Source organism: Lepisma saccharinum, chromosome 2 (genome assembly GCF_977018435.1).
Source record: "Lepisma saccharinum chromosome 2, izLepSacc3.1, whole genome shotgun sequence".
Taxonomy (NCBI): domain Eukaryota; kingdom Metazoa; phylum Arthropoda; class Insecta; order Zygentoma; family Lepismatidae; genus Lepisma; species Lepisma saccharinum.
In genome coordinates, this window is record NC_139230.1 from 108,477,762 (window position 1) to 108,496,468 (window position 18,707).

The following is an 18,707-nucleotide window of genomic DNA, read 5'->3' on the forward strand; positions in this document are numbered from 1 at the left end:
GGTTGAGTCCGGGGGGTATAGTGGCATGCATGCCTGATATATAGGCCCTTCCCCATCGCCTGCGAAAAGACGTGTCTGTGTGGGGGTAAAAGATGAATAATGGCAACATGGAAACAGTTCTTGAAGATGGTAATATGGCTGTTGGTGTGGATGGCAACAGTGAAATCAGAGTTTTGGGTGGAGGAACGGTGATTATTCATCCTAAGGTTCAAGGGAGTGGACTTATATATCAGGCATGCACACCACTATACCCCTCAGACTCAACCTAGCCAACCAATAACCCTTTCCCCTCTTCCCGAAACCACCCACCCACCACGCAGTAAACACTGGTGAAAGTAACTTTGTTTTCTATCCACTGTTTCTGGCAACACTGATGGTAGTGACACTGCCATCAGTATTCTGTGCCTCTACTCTTCGTAACCACGATCTCTTTCTTCTCCGTTGAAAATGCGACAGGGGTCGCGAAATATCAAACTTTTTTTTTTTGTGAGGTAAGTGTTTACTGTCTCCTTCTTCATTTGTGTTTATCCACCCTTCTGGCACCTTTTCTCATCCTATTCCTGTATATATATATAAATAGTGTCATTTAAAAAATGTACTTTTTTTCTTGAAAAACACAGGGTGAAAAATAAAATGAATGTCAAAAATGTAGGCATACCTGGAACTACTGTGAGATTAAAAATTATAGGTAGTGTATTCTTATCATGCATTTTGTGTTAATATTGTATTTTCGACGAACAAACATTTCATACTGTAATGGATTGCAAAATAATTAAGTGGTGAAAATAAAAATAATTAAGATAAGAATTAGAAAATATATTAAAATTTCACACTTACCAATATATATATACAGGGTGTCATTTTAATGGCGCCCACGGACCACGGAAACGTATAGAGGACATCAAAACAAACAACTTTTCTCAGTAACATTTTTCTCGTTGGTGCATCATTTCGGCGCTACGGTCGTTCGAAAAAGCCCGTTTTGCCGCCTGAATGCTGGCAACCACACACAACATTTGATTGCATTTGTGACGTCATATCCCGTCGTGAAGCGATGCGTTACAGGGTTGCTAGGAACACACATATTCTGTGAAAAATGACATAGCTACAATCAGCCACATTATGTACCGTAAAACAAAACGAGAAAACACGTTCTGTAACCTAACAGGAAGTAAACAAACGATACGAAAAATGGTAAAAAGAAAATAGAATTCAAGTGGAAGTGGTCATATCGAATTTTGTATCAGCTTGCATGTCAAATATTTGCAAATCTAGTTACCAAGTTGGCATCTACAATTTAGTCTATCCACTTCGTCCTTCTGATACTAGTTGTCTGTGACACGCTGAACAGATGACAAAATAGAAATGAAAGAACTCAAAATTCCAAAGATAAGCAACACATAATATAATGTATATTCAGGGCATTATGAGGCAAGTGACAAAAATGGTTGAAAATACAGGGATATAAATAGTAGTAAAACAAACTCTCCGACGACTGTGTTTATCTACGCACCGGATACACATGTAATAGTTTGCAACTCTGAACCGGGCAGTATATTCGCTACTGATTCATCATTAGATTGTTACTGTGGTTGCACGTGTTTTAGCCGTAATGTAACAACGTGAACCTCAGATACTTCCGTTATCAGCACAAAGTACCACAAGGCATCTGGACACAAACCTGTAGATATCAACCTTGCAACCAGATTTGCAAATATAATTGACATGTAGCTGGGCGTAAACAGCCAAATGTAAGTTGCAAGTACAATACAATTTATTGTTGATGATATTTGACATGTAGGCCGAGTTAAAATCCGATAATGACACTTCATTTTGAATACGTTTTTTACCATTTCTCATATCGTTGGTTTACTTCCCCCTTCTTCTGAGATGACTGCTGAACTTCTGGCTGGTAGGCTATGATGTTCGGTTTACTGGACGTGTTTCTCGCTTCGTTTTACAGCTAATAATGTGGTTGGTAGTTTGTCATTTTTCACAAAATTTGTGTGATCCTTGCAACCCTACCGTGAGCTGTTTCGCCGCAGGAAATGACGTCACAGATACGATCAAATGTTGTGTTGGGTTGCCAGCATCCAGGCGGCAAAACGGTCTTTTTTGAACGGCTGTAGCGTCGAATTGACGCACCAACGTCAAAAATGTTACTGAGAAAAGTTGTTTGTTTTGATGTCCTCTACACGAATCTGTGGTCCGTGGGTGCCATTAAAATGACACCCTGTGTATATATATATATATATATAAACCAATTTCAATCCAAATTTATTGTATGTATGTATATATGTATATGTATGTATATATATGTGTGTGTGTGTGTGTGTGTGTGTGTGTGTGTGTGTGTGTGTGTGTGTGTGTGTGTGTGTGTGTGTGTGTGTGTGTGTCACTCCTTCCTACTCCTGTCACTCCTTCCTACTCCATCTCTGACTGGCAGCTGACTGTCCTATTCAATATGGCCACCTGGCTGACAGGAAGTAAAGATGGCTGCACTTCCTGTTGGCCATTTGTTTATTGTGATGTGACTGTCGTTTGTTTTTCAGGGTTCCACACAGAAACACTGCACTTTTTGTTGGTAGTTTATCTAATAATAATTGCCATCATTTATCTAATGGTCCTGCATGTTCATTTAAGTTTTCTGATGTTTTTAGGATGGCAAGTTCCACTGCATGCTAAAAAATACTCCAATCAGCTCGGCTTAGGTGCCGGCAAGGTAGTTATTCAGATGAGCCCTATTAATGGTAAAAATCAAGGACTAAGGATAACTCTCACAGAGATCAGTATGACAGTCCCTTAAAGATTAGGAGTGAGATTGAGACTGCAAAGGAACACATTTATTGCAGAATATGTGCCAGAAGATGGAATTTATAATTTCAAAGCTGGATATAGATGCCTCAAAGCACATTAGTGCTGTATTTGGCTTTTTTCATATTCATTTAATGATCATCTACCTGCAAAAATTCTGCCTTTAAATAACAGAACTCTTTGAATGATTTTCAACATAACTTTGCACATGTGTAGGTCACAACAGTGCTACACCACTGAATATTTATATTGAATTTGGTTTATTGTGGGGTCATAGTGGCTCATTGAAACAATATTTTTGTACAAATTTCTATTTTTCTTATTATTATTGTTGTGCTTGATGAGAGGATGATATCAAAACTTTACTTCTCAGAAGAGCTATATCGTTTTCCAGAAACAAACAAAAACTATACTGTCCTTCTAAACTTTGTTTCGTACATGTCTGCACCATTGAAAATTACATGCCTGAAAACTTCCTGTTCATAGTGGGTTTACAGGTAAACTTTAACATGTGTCATAAATAGGTTAAAAAAGCATGAAACTTCAGTATGTCAACATGGTTCTCGTTGTTAAACTTTTGTTTTGTGATTAATGCTAGATTTTTATGGTTACAAATAATGCTATTTGTAAGCAATATTTAGCAATACATATCAAATTGTTACATTATCATCAATCCTATCAAATGTATACACTCACCTGAATAAACAAGATTTCTAGCAAAGTTTGGTCCTTTGGAGTAATACTTAATAAAGTCATCCAGAAAATTTGTCAAATGGTAACCATGTCGAAGAATGGACTGTCTTCCTGATACATAAGAATGGATGCTTCTTAAGTGATAATCATAGGTAAAAGAATGGAGATGCATGAGAATTTTAATCTTGTCACACTCATCTAGAAAGCTGATGGTAAACTGTAAAGATAAATATTCCATAACTGACACTAATGCGTAATTTTTAAACTTATGATTGAAGCAGCCCAAAATGATCAAAAAAGTATAAGCATGGTGGCATTTATGCATATAGTTCATAATTTTAACAAAAAAAAAATGGTTGGTTGACATGTAGAGTAAAGGGCATAAGAAGATTTATGGGGAAGGGAAGAGGTTGCAGGGACAGACACTGAAGTGAAGAAGTGGCATTTACAAGATAAATTATGTGACTAATCGACGTAGCTTCTGTAAAGAGCTTCATAAAGCTGAATGAAATTAAAAATCAATGCCCAGATATTTCACTAATAAACGTTAAGGAGAAAGAAGGAGTCAGTGATGCCACATTTATAACATTTGTACACTGGATTACAGTGAAACCTAGATTTTACATTCTTCCAGGGACCAAGATGAAAGAACTTAAAATGCGGGAAAATGTACATTCTAGGAAAAATTTATGACATTTTGCTCTATTGGGACTATGAAGATTGAATGTATAATGCAGGAAAATGCAAAACCAGGGAATGTAAAATGGGGGTTCCACTATATTTGTTATGCATAGCTTGGTCCTGCAGATAATATTTTCAGAGTATGTATTTAGCAAATGTTGAAAGAAACACACACAAAATTCTGACTCCCTGCGGCAACTACAAAAATATGAAACAGGATAAACATAGTTTGAACAGAGGTCTTTATCAATCATTAAAAATGTTGTCTTTCTTCTACATATTTAAAGCAATGACGACAATTGAATTTACATTTGAATATTAAAAATCCAAGAACTTTTACCTGTGACATGAGAGCAGTTGAACTTTTTGACTGCAATCGTGAACATTCCAGAGCATGAAATTTAGCATAGAAGAATGGTTCACACAGCAGAAGTTCAAACAGTAGGATACCACCTAATAAAGATTTCTGCAAATACCAAGTAGTTTCATCTTTATATTGTTTAGTTGACTGACCACTATGATTTCCAGCAGCTTTTCTTTGTTGTTCATCAGTGTCTTTATGTTTGGCTGCATTCTTCATCCTAAGTAGAAGAACAAAGTTGTGTTAGATTTTGTATGTTGCAAATAATACAAAATATAACATAGACCAAACTTAATATGAATGCTTCTGCACCCAGAGGAGCATCTAGCATTTGGGAAATGCTTGTCTAAAAATTGTTTGCTGTATTTTCCCTAATACTGATTGCAAACTTTTGGTTCCACATGGGGTGTTTGATGGTATTTGGGGTTAGGAAAGTGGCAGAGTATGCATCAGATTCGTGAGAAAGTAATGGCACAAAAAACAGAATATTGAAAGATATGCCACAAACAAATACTAAATTTATTCACATTTATGAACAAGGAAACCTTTCTTGTGTAACATTTAAGAAAAGCTTATATACTTTCTATAATATAACTGAAGGAATGTTTTATAAATAAACCTTTCCACAATATTTTTTCTGTGAAGTACCTGGGCACTCTTTTATATATCCCTGAAATTGATTATTAAGGGTAAATGTCGTGTAAGGTGTTGCCACCTAGGTTATCAAAGCTGCAAACTGCCAGTATCTGACGCAGTATGTTCTCCCCACAAAGCCAGAAACAGCTGTTATTTTTTCTCCCCTACAAACATGACATGGTGGCAGCAGTGGCTGAGTTCAGGTTGAATGCAAGAGTTCAACAGCAAACTTATGATTTGATATCTTGGCTTTGCTTAACCGTTTCCCTGAATTATGTTTGATGAGTGATTTGATGAGCAAGTTCGATGCTGTGTATCTGTCACATTGCAACTTAAGTTTCAAATGGTATAAGTTTAATACCAGAATACAAATTGTGAAGGAACCTGCTGATGTGTTTATCATGAATCTGCATAGACTGGCAGAATACTGTGAGTTTGGTAATTTAAAGGACGACATGATTCAGGACAGGATTGTTGTCCTTGTAGCTGATAAACAAGTTTCTGACAAACTACAATTAAATGTACTAGGCACTACCAGCTTAACATTGTGCATTAAGGGCAAGGAATTTATTAAAAGGGTATGTGTAGCAGAAGGGCTACAAAAATCTTACATTATTGGAAATGTTAAACGTTAATAACTTGTACAAAGATAAGTGATCATTCACAAGGTTGATATCAATTCATCAGAATATTGTAAATTGTTTCGAAACATTGGTGGCCCTACTGAAAATCTTCATAAAACATTAATTTAAATCAAAACATGGTAAAAGGTTACATTGACAATAACAATTCAGGTCAACATTGATAGTGTGTGGCCAGCCATGTCTTCCTTTCCGGAACTTCCACAAGGTTTTTGTAAAATTCAGAGTGTAAGGGGAATGTAAGTCACAATTTTAGTGGTGATAAGAGAGAAATATCCAATCCCCTGCGCTATGAAGTCTACAGGATTTGATGTGATGATGTGTGACTGCCCTTTGGATAAAAATATAGTACAACCAACCATTATGTGGGAGTGCATTGGGCAAGGGTAGCTAACCATATTACCACCAACAGGAACTTATACACCATTATTACGGTTACTGGCAATCAGTGTTATATCTTTAATGGCAGTATAAAAAAAATGCTGTGGCTGAGGGGCTTTAATAAAGGATGAATTAAAAAGAGAAAAGAGAAAGAGCGTACAACCCTCAGTTGACTAGTGTGGTGGGAATTTGTGACCTGAGCTCCCATTGGCTCTCTGAGCTGAAAGCCTCTCTAGCCAGCCAATGCGAGAACAGCTTTCGAGGAGGACTGGAAGATGGGACCAGAACAAAGACAAGCCAAGCCAGTCTGTTGTGAACATACATAGATGGAGGTGGTAATTTTCCTGGGATGGCAAATGGTGCCAAAGTCTGTGATGAACAGTAAATAGAATCTACACCCCATTGAGGAATCCTAGCCAGGAATGAAGTATGAAGACTTAGGTGAATGCAAGAACAACAAAGACAGCTTCTGTGTTTCATGTAAGGTGAGAAAGAACAGTGTATTGTGATGTGTGAAAATTTCCCTTGTGGCGAACAGTGAAAAAGCACATGGTGGGGGTAATTAATATACAGACAAAATCAAAGAAATATGGTAGCCTTTCAGATTGTATCTAGGATTAAATATTAAATCAGTTTTAGAACATCCCAATTTTGTGTTCGTGTTGATATGGAAACACCCTAGGTCAGAGGTGGCTTTCAGCAGTAGGAATTGGGTATCCAGCTCGCTTTGCCTACCAGTGTTAAGGAAGAGCTTACATCTACTTTTTGGGCCTCCTGCATTCTATACAAAATTATGTAAAATGCATAATGACCAATCAAGGATTGGGCATATATGCCCAAATACAGACACCCAAAATAGAAAAGGCCTGTGAGAGCCATTTCCCATAGTATCACATACCCCAATAAACAGAACCATAGATAGTGCATAAAAATCCCTATGTCATACTTATAGTTTGAATAAAAACTCTTTATTCAATAAAAATAAACATTTTTCAGACAAACAATGGCCATGTTGGATCCATGTAAACAATAGGTTCCAACTCACATATCAGCCAAATCCCTCATTTTATGTTAGATTTTAGAGATAACACTTGTGTATATGCAGAACAGTGCCCAGAGCCTGAAAAGCAAATTAATTTAAATCATTTAGCTTAAATAAGGCCTAAAACAAGGAAAATGCCAATGTTTACAAGCCTACATCCAGGTACTGTTCACAACCACCCATCCAAGTCTGCCATCTGATGAGCAGACTTGAAACTTCTTCAACAGATCAGGTACAGGCACATGTGACCTCAGCCAGCCAATCAGGGGCTGCCACATCTGAGACGTCACAGAGAAAGTGGCTAAGTCCTTTATTATCATGGGAACTTGCCTCCCATGCTTCACTTCGCTTTCAGACAGGCTTGAAGACAAGGTCGTGTAGGAGTGGTGTGAGTCAAAATATGTATCTGGATGGCTGCGTGGTCCAGAGACAAAGGATCAGCAGAAAGTAATGCTGCAAAATGTCCGCGTGGTGTTTAACAAAGGCGAGTTTGGACACAAATGTGTTGTTAGTTTAACTCCAGGCCACAAAAAAGGACAGTATGCTGATCTATAGTGTTTTTGTGTGGACAGTTGTGTGTTAGATGAATCTGGTGGGCCAGGGCACATGGCATATAGCTGCTGGGACTGTGATATTTACCCAGGCAGTATACACCAAAATCCACACCCACAGCAGGCATCCAGCCAAGGGAACCACAAATTTGGCCAACAATAGCTGCCAGTCCATGGGATCCTGAAGCAGAGAATCCTCAAGTGCACATGATACGAGACCCCCCCCTTTTCTGTGTTTCCTCCCCAGTGAGTCTAACTAAGGGATATGTGGCATTTCTGTAAGTGTGTAGCCCCAAAGTGAAAAAGTGTGTTACGTACGGCTGCTATGTAAGTATCCTTGTTATGTGTATATCTCACGTTCTGTTTTGAGTGTAAAGGTAGATTGTTCATGTTTGGCTGTGGCCATGCCGCAGCATATGTCTAATGTGAATAAATGTGTTGTTCTAATGTGATCAATCCACTTATCATTTCCTGTGTGTTATAAGTCTGTATTGCCCATCTGAACTAAAGGTAGAAAATAGGCTCTAAGTTCATCTGGAGGCTACCCGGCTTCCCACGGCATACCCACTAATATCCAAAGAACACCAGACGTAGCATAGAGTTTGCATGTAGCAGCGTTAAGTTGCTTTTTTGGTACACCCCCCAAATAAACATCATAGCATGATGTCCAAGTAGCCTGAGACTGCTCATAATAGTTCCATAGTTTGATCTTGTGCATGGATCTATACGTTGTTAAATTTAATATATGCAAAATGGTGATTGAAACTTGTAGTTACCTATACCATTGATGATCCTGTATCTTTAGCAGTCTTGGTTGGCAGATGGGCAACACCGCTGTGAGGCAGGCAGATTCACACACTGTCTTCCACAGAGACTCATGGGGCCCCAGGACAGACTACTCAATAAGGGGGAGGCCTCTCTGATGATATAGGGGTAACATCGTCACCTTGAAATCAAGGTGTCCCGGGTTCGATAGAGGAAAAGGTCTAAATATGGGCCCCCTTTTTATTTTGTCATTTTCGGAGGAAAGAAATTAACATATCAAGCACCTGCCTTTAAAATGCATATCTATGAAATATATACAGGGAGGTTATTGCAGCATGACACCGCAAGAGCGTCGGCTGCTTGCCGGCCCAGTCATGCAACAGGTGCCGGCAAATTGCGTAACAGATAGCCCGTTACACAAACCGCTTGTTTTGTAATGTTTCCACTTTTCACAATTATAGTTACAATTACAACTTAAATAAGCACGTACCTTGTCGTAAGGATGCTGGAAAAGGTGTCCTCTAAAATACAAATATTTCTGGCACTTTATTTTTGACATGTAATCTTTCTTAGACACCGCGAGAGCGTCGGCCGCTTACCGGCCTTGTCATGCATCAGGTGCCGCCAAATTGCGTAACAGATAGTCTGTAACAGAAACCGCTTGTTTTGTAATGTTTCCACTTTTCACAATTACAGTTACAATTACAACCTTATTTCAGACATCTAATCTTTCTTAGACATCTCTACTTTATCCTCGGTTGACAGAAAGGGAAGACAGCATCGCGGCGCATAAAGCAAACCGAAAGTGTAAAATTATATTTAAAACTAATAATAATGATGATCACTAACCTTCTGTGTTATAAATGATGTTGAAAATGACCTCCTTCAACACCAATACATTTCCGGCATCTGCGTATGAAATTCCTCTGAACATCCATAAGCTCCTCAGGTGTGATTCTGGCAATTTCTCTTCTTATATTTTCTTTTAAATCCTCTATTGTACGCGGGTTATTCTGGTACACTTTGTTTTTTAATGTTCCCCATAAATAATAATCACAAGGAGTAAGATCGGGGCTACGAGAGGGCCACAACTCAGTACTGATAATTCTGTCCTCAAAAATCTCGGCAATAAAATTAAGTGATTCATAAGCAGTGTGAGCAGTAGCAGAGTCCTGCTGAAAAAATGACTGCTGGCATTCAATGTCCGTTAATTGTTCAAAAAAAGGTTGTAGTATGTCTCTTCGATACCTTTCACCATTGATAGTACCTTCATAAAAAATAGGCCCTATTATTCTGTGCGCATTCAAACCACACCACACACCAATTTTTGCAGGATGGAGCGGAACTTCATGCACAAGGTCAGGTTTTTCTGCGCTCCAATAGCGATTGTTTTGTGAAATAACTCGGCCATTCAATTCGAACCAAGCTTCGTCTGAAAATATGATTAATTCTGGATTTACTCTGCCAGCAACAATATTATCCAGCATCCAGTTACAGAATCGAACTCTAGTCGCGTGATCGCGCAGTTGCAATTCATGAACCACTGTAATTTTGTAGGGTTTTAATCTAAGTAATTTAGTGGCATTTCGTGCTGAGGATTTTGAAATGCCTGTTTCCTGAGCAAGCCGACGGAGGGATTTTTTTGGAGTATGTTCAAGTCGTTCACCAATTTCGTCTAGCTTTTCTTCCGTAAGAACACGTCGTCTGGAAACACGTTTCTTAGGTTCAAGAGATCCTGTCTCTCGTAATCTTTTAACGAGGTTGTAAACAGTATGTCTGTCCGGAACAGGATTGCCAGGAAATTTTCTTGCGAATCGCCTGACTACTTTTCTGCAAGAGTTCGTTTTCACGTAAGTATCGTACATAAAAGCTCTTTGTTCAAGACTATATTTGTTTGGCGGCATAACTAATAACTCAATAACACAGTATAAACAACATGAGTACTGATAAACGCAAACCGAAGTGAACACGTCTAAACAACTGGTAGCCGACAGCTGTCGCATTCGCGTAGTATCGAGAGGCTTCTCGCGGCTTACCACTACTCCGATAAGCCGCTGACGCTCTTGCGACATCTGAGGAATTTCGCTTCTAGCGTCGGCTCTATAGACACTGGATGGACCAAATTTTGAGGGAAGCACAACAAAAGACTACTCTATGAGGATATGTAATGCTCCTGCCGCAACTTTGAAAAAAAAAAATATGGAAATTACGACGTTCAGAAATTTTGCGTAATTACGGGGAAAATAGAACTTTGGGATTTGGCCCCCGTTTCCCCCTGGACTCACAATTGTCGGAATTTACATAAAATGTTGCTTTTTGTTCATTCTTACATTTAGAATTTAAATTTCTTAAAAAGATGCAGTTGTTGAGCAGTTATAGCCTTTTATATTCAGTTTATCCCATAGTAGCAAAAGGGGAAAGGTGCTTATTTCAAATGGCGCTCTCAGAAAGAAAAACGCACACAGTGTATGATCGCTACTTTACTTCAAAAATATTCACACGTTAAAATTAAGTGACACTGTTAAATAATTCGTTTATCTGCGCTTTCGTTTTGCATAATAATGTATACGTAACCTCCCCCCTCGAAAATCTTGGGCACGCCACTGACTCTAGTGTTCAAAAGGATTAATCTTGTGTTATCTGCAAAATAAGAGTCACGGTTTTGTTTATTCGAAGGCAAGACAAGAATGAAAAATTGAATCCTTTATGTTGGATGAGTCATTGCTGTCAGAAGCGATATGGGCAGAAATAAAGTGCCAGAAATATTTGTATTTTAGAGGACACCTTTTCCAGCATCCTTGCGGCAAGGTACGTGCTTATTTAAGTTGTAATTGTAACTATAATTGTGAAAAGTGGAAACATTACAAAACAAGCGGTTTGTGTAACGGGCTATCTGTTACGCAATTTGCCGGCACCTGTTGCATGACTGGGCCGGCAAGCGGCCGACGCTCTTGCGGTGTCATGCTGCAATAACCTCCCTGTACTTAAATGTAATAGCATGCTAAAGTATGGAAGGTCTCCCTTTTTTTTTAAAAAAAAAAAGCAATTTCCAAAAAATGGTAAAATGATGTATTTCAAAATTGTGGTCTAAATATGGGCTACTAGTGGCAAAATCACAAAAAGCAATTAAAATTTAAAAAAACAGTCATTTATCGATAAAAAACATTATAAAATTCATATTTATGAATAATCTGTTGTTTTGACAATCACGTGGAATGGGAAAAGTCAAAATTAAGAAAAACATCCAAATATGTGTTGAAAATGTGATCTCAGCATTAGACCTCATATTTAGACCATCACGCTATTTTTCTTCTTCAATTTATTTTCACTCTCTGTGGTACATATTTCACAAACAAATCATGGCCTTATAAAAGCCCACAATTTGTTTTATGTACCACTAATATCATAACCTACACAAAGCAGATGAGAATTCAGAAAGCGCTGAGTTAAAACACACCTGCAAAAAGTTTTCGGAGTCGCAATTCTATAACAGTGTCCAAGGCCGAAACTAACCACCACTTTCTCTTGCGAATTGGTGCCGCAACCTTTGTCCTTGACAGATAACGTTCCCATAGCCGCTGCCATGCTGCAGCACCCCGGAGCGCTGATAACTCCAAAACCCATATTTAAACCTTTGCCCATATTTAGAGCTTCTCCTCTACCTGGTGGAGGCACAGTGGTTTGGATCCCACTTTAAACTGTAGGTCCAGTCCCGACTAGCCTATCTGTGCATAAAGTGGACTTAAAACATCAATTCAATTCAAGATGAGAGAGGCCTTTCAGTTACGGCTATTATAGATCAACCACAAGGAAAAAAACCTTGGGACGAAATGTCCCCGCGCAACTTTCCCTTCTTCCCTCCACCTCGGGCCATAAGGAAGCATGGTCCACTCTCCCCCTCCCCCTACTCGCAGGGGTACAGTGCACAGGACTCGCGGGTCTGCGCAGGTTGTTTTGCTTGTGGTTCCACTATAGTGGCCAAATGTGCAAATTTTAGCATATGGGGTGGTAAAAAAATATAATTCTCTTTGTTATGATCAAAAATGTGTTTACTTTGTTTTTGACAAATACTAGAGACTAACAATTATTCTGTGGACAAGATAACTAATAAAATAGATACTGTGAAATACAGTACTATGTATAGTATTTTAATGTATCTGGGTAAGATTAATGATTAATTGCTATGCTTAAGTTATTTTCAACTGAAGTAAAGCCATACCACTGAGGCACTGTCCAAATAGCCAGCTCATAGCACTGCCCAAATAGCTTCTTTATAATTTTCAATTGATCAAGTGATCTCCTTGTCTTTGCTACTGTCAGGGCCTGTAAGTTAGAGTCTCCGGCAATATATATGGGACACCTAGATCCTAAAATATTTGCTTCCCTCCAATGTGCTGTGTGTGTTGCCTAACTCTACGTGATGAGCAGACTTTAATAGCAATTTTTGAATAGGAAATTCTGCTATCACCCGAGAGTTAGGCAACACACATAACTCATTGCAGTGAAGACAGTATTTCAGGATCTATGTGTCACATTTTTATTGCTGTTGACTGTACATGAAACAAACTATTCACAAATAAGGAAAACTGGGAGTTATTAAACTATGTTGTATCAGAAGGAGATCAGCAAGCTCTTTCATTAAGCATGTTCATAATGATATAGAACATCTTCGAGATTTTTCATCCTTCTTCCTTTCTTTCTTTGTTTTTTTAACCCTTTGGTACCTTAGTTTCATTTTTGTAATATGATGAAAGTACAACAACACCAGCCTTTCGGGGCTCCAGGGCACAGCCCTTGCTGCCCCAGTCTAGCAATGCCCTTGCTGTCTTCCACGAGGAGGCATTGAGTCCTCCTGCAGTACTACAATTTCCACACCACAGGTTTCAACACCATACATTTTAATAGCAAAAGTTTTATTTATACAAAAACCACTTACACTTTCTTAGGAGATGCTGGCTTTGTCTGAATTGGTATGAAACCTAAAGTCTGTAAATATTGTATATACTCCTGAACAAAGTTCAAGCAAAGCGTTTGGTGCCATTTTTCATCACAGGCTCTCTTCAATTTCGGTGAGGTTTGGGGAGTATTTACTGACTTATTAGGTCGAGATCCTTCTCCACTCTTAGTCGAGTTACCAGATGCATGACGAGATCGCTATTGGAACAAAGATATATAAAATAACACTAAACAAATCAGTAATCAACAATATGGATAATTCTTGACACATCCACTTATATGTATGCAGTATATTGTCATATATATATATATATAAAAATACACCGCGTGAGGCACCTAAAAGTACCACCTGAAATAGCGAAGAAACCAGAAACAGTAGCGATGTGAGGTTTGCGGGAAACAATAATATCAAATGGGGCTCATAAATCAGAGGTATGGGGTAGGTCGAAAAATATCGACAAATGGGGCATCTGGAGCAAAGTCATATTTTTTTAAATGGAATGATATACAATAACATGCATAATATAAAAGAGCACACGCAGAGAAACACAACGCCGTTGGTCTCATGCATCTACTGCACATAGGAACGAAGATATGGCCATGTGAAAATATGTAAACAAACTAACAAGTGGCCCACTTGACCGTCAGTACCACGGCATGTAAGACTTCTCAGGAGCCTGACAGAACTGCCTTTACGCAGAGCAAGTTTTGATAGCAGGTCCACGAGATCGTGTTAGTTCATAGCAAGCAGTCGTAGTGGTAAGAGCGAGGATTATGGTGTTCACAAACATAGAAAAAGCGGACATGATCCTGATTTATGGGGAATGCCGAAAGAATGCCTCAGAAGCCTACCGTGTGTACGCAGAGAGATATCCGGACAGACGACAGCCATCTCGACGTCTGTTTGGTAAGTTATTTATTAAATTAAGAGACACCGGAAGTGTAACACCACGAGCACGTGTGCGGAACAAGCCAACTACAGGTGAGGCAGGTGCAACAAATGTTCTCGCCGCTGTTGCTGTGAATCCGCATGTTAGCTCCCGTTAAATTGCCAGGGATGCTGGGATGAGTCAGCGAAGTGTATTGCGCATTCTGCACACACACAAGTTTCACCCATATCATATCTCCCTCCATCAGGAACTTCACGGGAATGATTTTGTGCACCGTGTTCGGTTTTGCAGATGGTTGTTACGACACGACACACCCAATTTGTCACGTATCCTCTTCACTGACGAGGCAACTTTTACCAATCATGGAAATGTCAACCTAAGGAACATGCACTATTGGTCGGTGACAAATCCACATTGGCTTCGCCAAGTGGAACGCCAGCACCCATGGAGTGTGAACGTGTGGTGTGGTATAGTGGGTGAACATCTCATTGGCCCTTTTTTTATACAAGGGACACTGAATGCTGACCGATACATACAGTTTTTACAACATGAACTGCCTGTACTATTGGAGGACATACCACTTCAGACAAGGAGGGACATGTGGTACCAACATGACGGGTGCCCAGCTCACAGTGCAAGACGCGCTACAGCATGTGTGGAAAATACATTTCCAAATCGTTGGATTGGACGTGGAGGGCCTGTCAAATGGCCGGCTCGTTCCCCAGATTGGACACCGTTAGACTTTTTCCTGTGGGGAAAGCTGAAGGACATTGTCTACCGGGATGTGCCAACAACTCCAGAGGATATGCAACACCGCATTACTGCGGCCAGTAGGCACATTCCCTATGAGATGCTACATTCTGTGCAACGATCTTTGCATGGGCGCCTCGTTGCCTGTATCGCAGCTGACGGCCACCACTTTGAACACACACTTTGACAGGTTTTCGCTTCTTATGCAATGGTTCTTCGACATACTGTCATGGTCATTTTCATTATGCTGTAACACTGTCAAATACATGGTGCTGACGATGTCTACTGTATTTTCTCTACCTTTAACACGTTCTGTCTTCATCTTGTCCAATGGCTTCCGACATCTCATACTTGTACATGCCGTGGTACTGACGGTCAAGTGGGCCACTTGTTAGTTTGTTTACATATTTTCACATGGCAATATCTTCGTTCCTATGTGCAGTAGATGCATGAGACCAACGGCGTTGTGTTTCTCTGCGTGTGCTCTTTTATATTATGCATGTTATTGAATAACATTTCATTTAAAAAAATATGACTTTGCTCCAGATGCCCCATTTGTCGATATTTTTCGACCCACCCCATACCTCCGATTTACGAGCCCCATTTGATATTATTGTTTCCCGCAAACCTCACATCGCTACTGTTTCTGGTTTCTTCGCTATTTCAGGTGGTACTTTTAGGTGCCTCACGCGGTATGTATGTATGTATGTATGTATGTATGTATGTATGTATGTATGTATGTATGTATGTATGTATAGATACAGATATATATATATATATATATATATAATGGATAAAAGCAAGGAGGGCCAAAAGGGCTAAGTAAAAATCAAAGAAGGTAATAGACGGTTTCCGTCTATTTCTCCTCACACCGATGATGCTATGAAATTAGCGAAAATTTTGAATTTTTCTACTGTCCGGTGAGTGTTTCCTTTTACCTTCTTTGATTTATATATATATATATATATATATATATATATATATATATATATATATATATAACACAGGAATAGGATCAGAAAAGGTGCCAGAAGGGCGGATAAACACTAATGATGAAGGAGACAGTAAACACTTACCACACGAAGAGAAATTATTCTATATTTCACGATCTATGTCGCATTTTCAAGTTGAAGAAGAAAGATCGGCGTTACTAAGAGAAGAGGCGCAGAATACTGACTGTAGCGTCTCTACAATCAGTGTTGCCAGAAACAGTTGATAGATGACGAGAAGTACTTTCACCAGTGTTTACTGTAAGGTGGGTGGGTAATTTTGGGGAGGAGAGGAAAGGGTTACTGGTTGGCTAGGTTGAGTCCGGGGGGTATAGTGGCGTGCGTGCCTGTTATGTAGGCCCTTTCCCAGCGCCTGTGGAAAGATGTGTCAGAGCGGGGGGGTAAAAGATGGATGATGGCAACACGGAAGCAGTTATTGAAGGTGGTGTTATGGCTGTTGGTGTGGATGGCAACAGTGAAATCGGAGTTTTGGGTGGAGGAACGGTGATTATTAATCCTTAGGTTCAAGGGCTCAGATTCTCCTCTGGCTCAGATTCATAGATGACATTTTTCTCCTCTGGACACATGGCGAACCCTCCCTCACTACATTCCTAAACCAACTTAACGACTTCACCACCCTCAAATTCACCTGGTTCCATTCAAAAGACCAAGTGACCTTCCTAGATGTGGACATCCACATTGCGGGAGACCACTTGGAAACTTCCATACATATTAAACCGACCAACCACCTCCAGTATCTCCACTACTCCAGCTCACACCCCTACCACACCAAAAAAGCCATCCCATTCTCCCTTGCCCTCAGAGGCCAGCGCCTCAACTCATCCCCCTCATCCCGCCAAAACTACAACCTACGCCTGCACCAAGCCCTAACCAACCGTGGCTATCCCTCCACCCTCATCAACAAACAAATCACCAGAGCCAACTCCCACAACCGCACCAAACAACCTAAAACCAACCCTCCAACCCTCCAACCCTGATCACCCAATACCAATCCCATATTACGAAAATCAGACATACCCTCCACTCCCTCCTCCCCATCCTGCACAGTGATCCTGATACCAGGGACATCTTTCGGGATAAACCCAGAGTCGTCTTCCGTCGCCCCCCCAACCTCCAAAACATCTTGGTCCGAAACACTCCCACCCCATCCACACCACTCCCTCCAGCTCACAGGTGCAACAAACCCAGATGCAAGACCTGCCCCATACTCATCACCTCCCCCACCCTCCTGATCCCCACAGCGGCAGGAGAGTTCACCCTTCACCCTAAGGGCACCTGCCACTCATCCAACCTAATTTACACCCTCATCTACCAAATCTGCGGCAACTTCTACATAGGCGAAACCTCCACCCCCTTGAACCTAAGGATTAATAATCACCGTTCAACCACCCAAAACTCCGATTTCACTGTTGCCATCCACACCAACAGCCATAACACCACCTTCAATAACTGCTTCCGTGTTGCCATCATCCTTCTTTTACCCCCCTGCTCTGACACATCTTTCCGCAGGCGCTGGGAAAGGGCCTACATAACAGGCACGCATGCCACTATAGCCCCCGGACTCAACCTAGCCAACCAGTAACCGTTTCCTCTCCTCCCCAAAATTACCCACCCACCTTACAGTAAACACTGGTGAAAGTACTTTTCATCATCTATCAACTGTTTCTGGCAACACTGATCGTAGAGACGCTACGGTCAGTATTCTGTGCCTCTTCTCTTAGTAACGCCGATCTTCCTTCTTCAACTTGAAAATGCGACATAAATCGTGAAATATAGAATAATTTCTCTTCGTGGGGTAAGTGTTTACTGTCTCCTTCATCATTAGTGTATATATATATATATATATATATATATGTGTGTGTGTGTGTGTGTGTGTGTGTGAAAAATCTATACTTAGTATGATATTTTCACTTTGGCCTACATACTAAATAATAAATTCACAAAAAATTATACTAGCTTATACATTTCTGTGGTTCTAATATTTCATTTGTTATCAAATACTATCAAATATATAACTTCAATTTCTATTACTTTACCTGTTTTTGGTTGTCGTATTTTTTGTCATCTTACATTCCTTTTCCATCATTCTAGGTTAAATGTGACAACCATAATAGCGAATTAATGATGATTAATGAATGGAAACCGTTTCAATGATATTAAGCTTATTCTTATCCTATATTTTTTGTGGAGTTTCCTGTCATCATGGTAGTCATTCGTGTATTTTCCTGCTCATGTCTCAAGAGCAGAATTTGTCACTGTATTTATCTTTGTCATGTGGCTCATATTGTATACACTCATTGTTATGTTAATGTAATTTATGTAACAACAGAAAAAAATAAAGCAGATGTCGTTCCCTAGCATCTGATCCCAGGAACCACACCCATTCAGCTGCAGCTGAGGCATTGTGGGTACTCAGAATCTAGTGCTGCCAGGAGCACATTGGCAGGACCAAGCATATGCTTCTTAGTATATGCAACCATTCCCAATTGAGACTTGGCATTTCCCTGAAAAACATAACTATTTAACAAATTTAGTA

At 39.8% G+C, this 18,707-nt stretch overlaps 1 protein-coding gene across 1 annotated transcript in view; it reads right to left on the minus strand.

Annotated features, from left to right (window-relative positions):
- LOC145984107 (KICSTOR complex protein SZT2-like) overlaps positions 1-18,707 on the minus strand; it is a 324,200-nt gene that overhangs the window by 127,253 nt on the left and 178,240 nt on the right. The window contains exons 17-19 of the mRNA XM_083117530.1: positions 13,502-13,719; positions 4,529-4,769; positions 3,511-3,724 (exon numbers count right to left, since the gene is read on the minus strand). Of these exons, the coding sequence (XP_082973656.1) occupies positions 3,511-3,724; positions 4,529-4,769; positions 13,502-13,719 (673 nt within the window). The remainder of the gene's footprint in view (positions 1-3,510; positions 3,725-4,528; positions 4,770-13,501; positions 13,720-18,707) is intronic.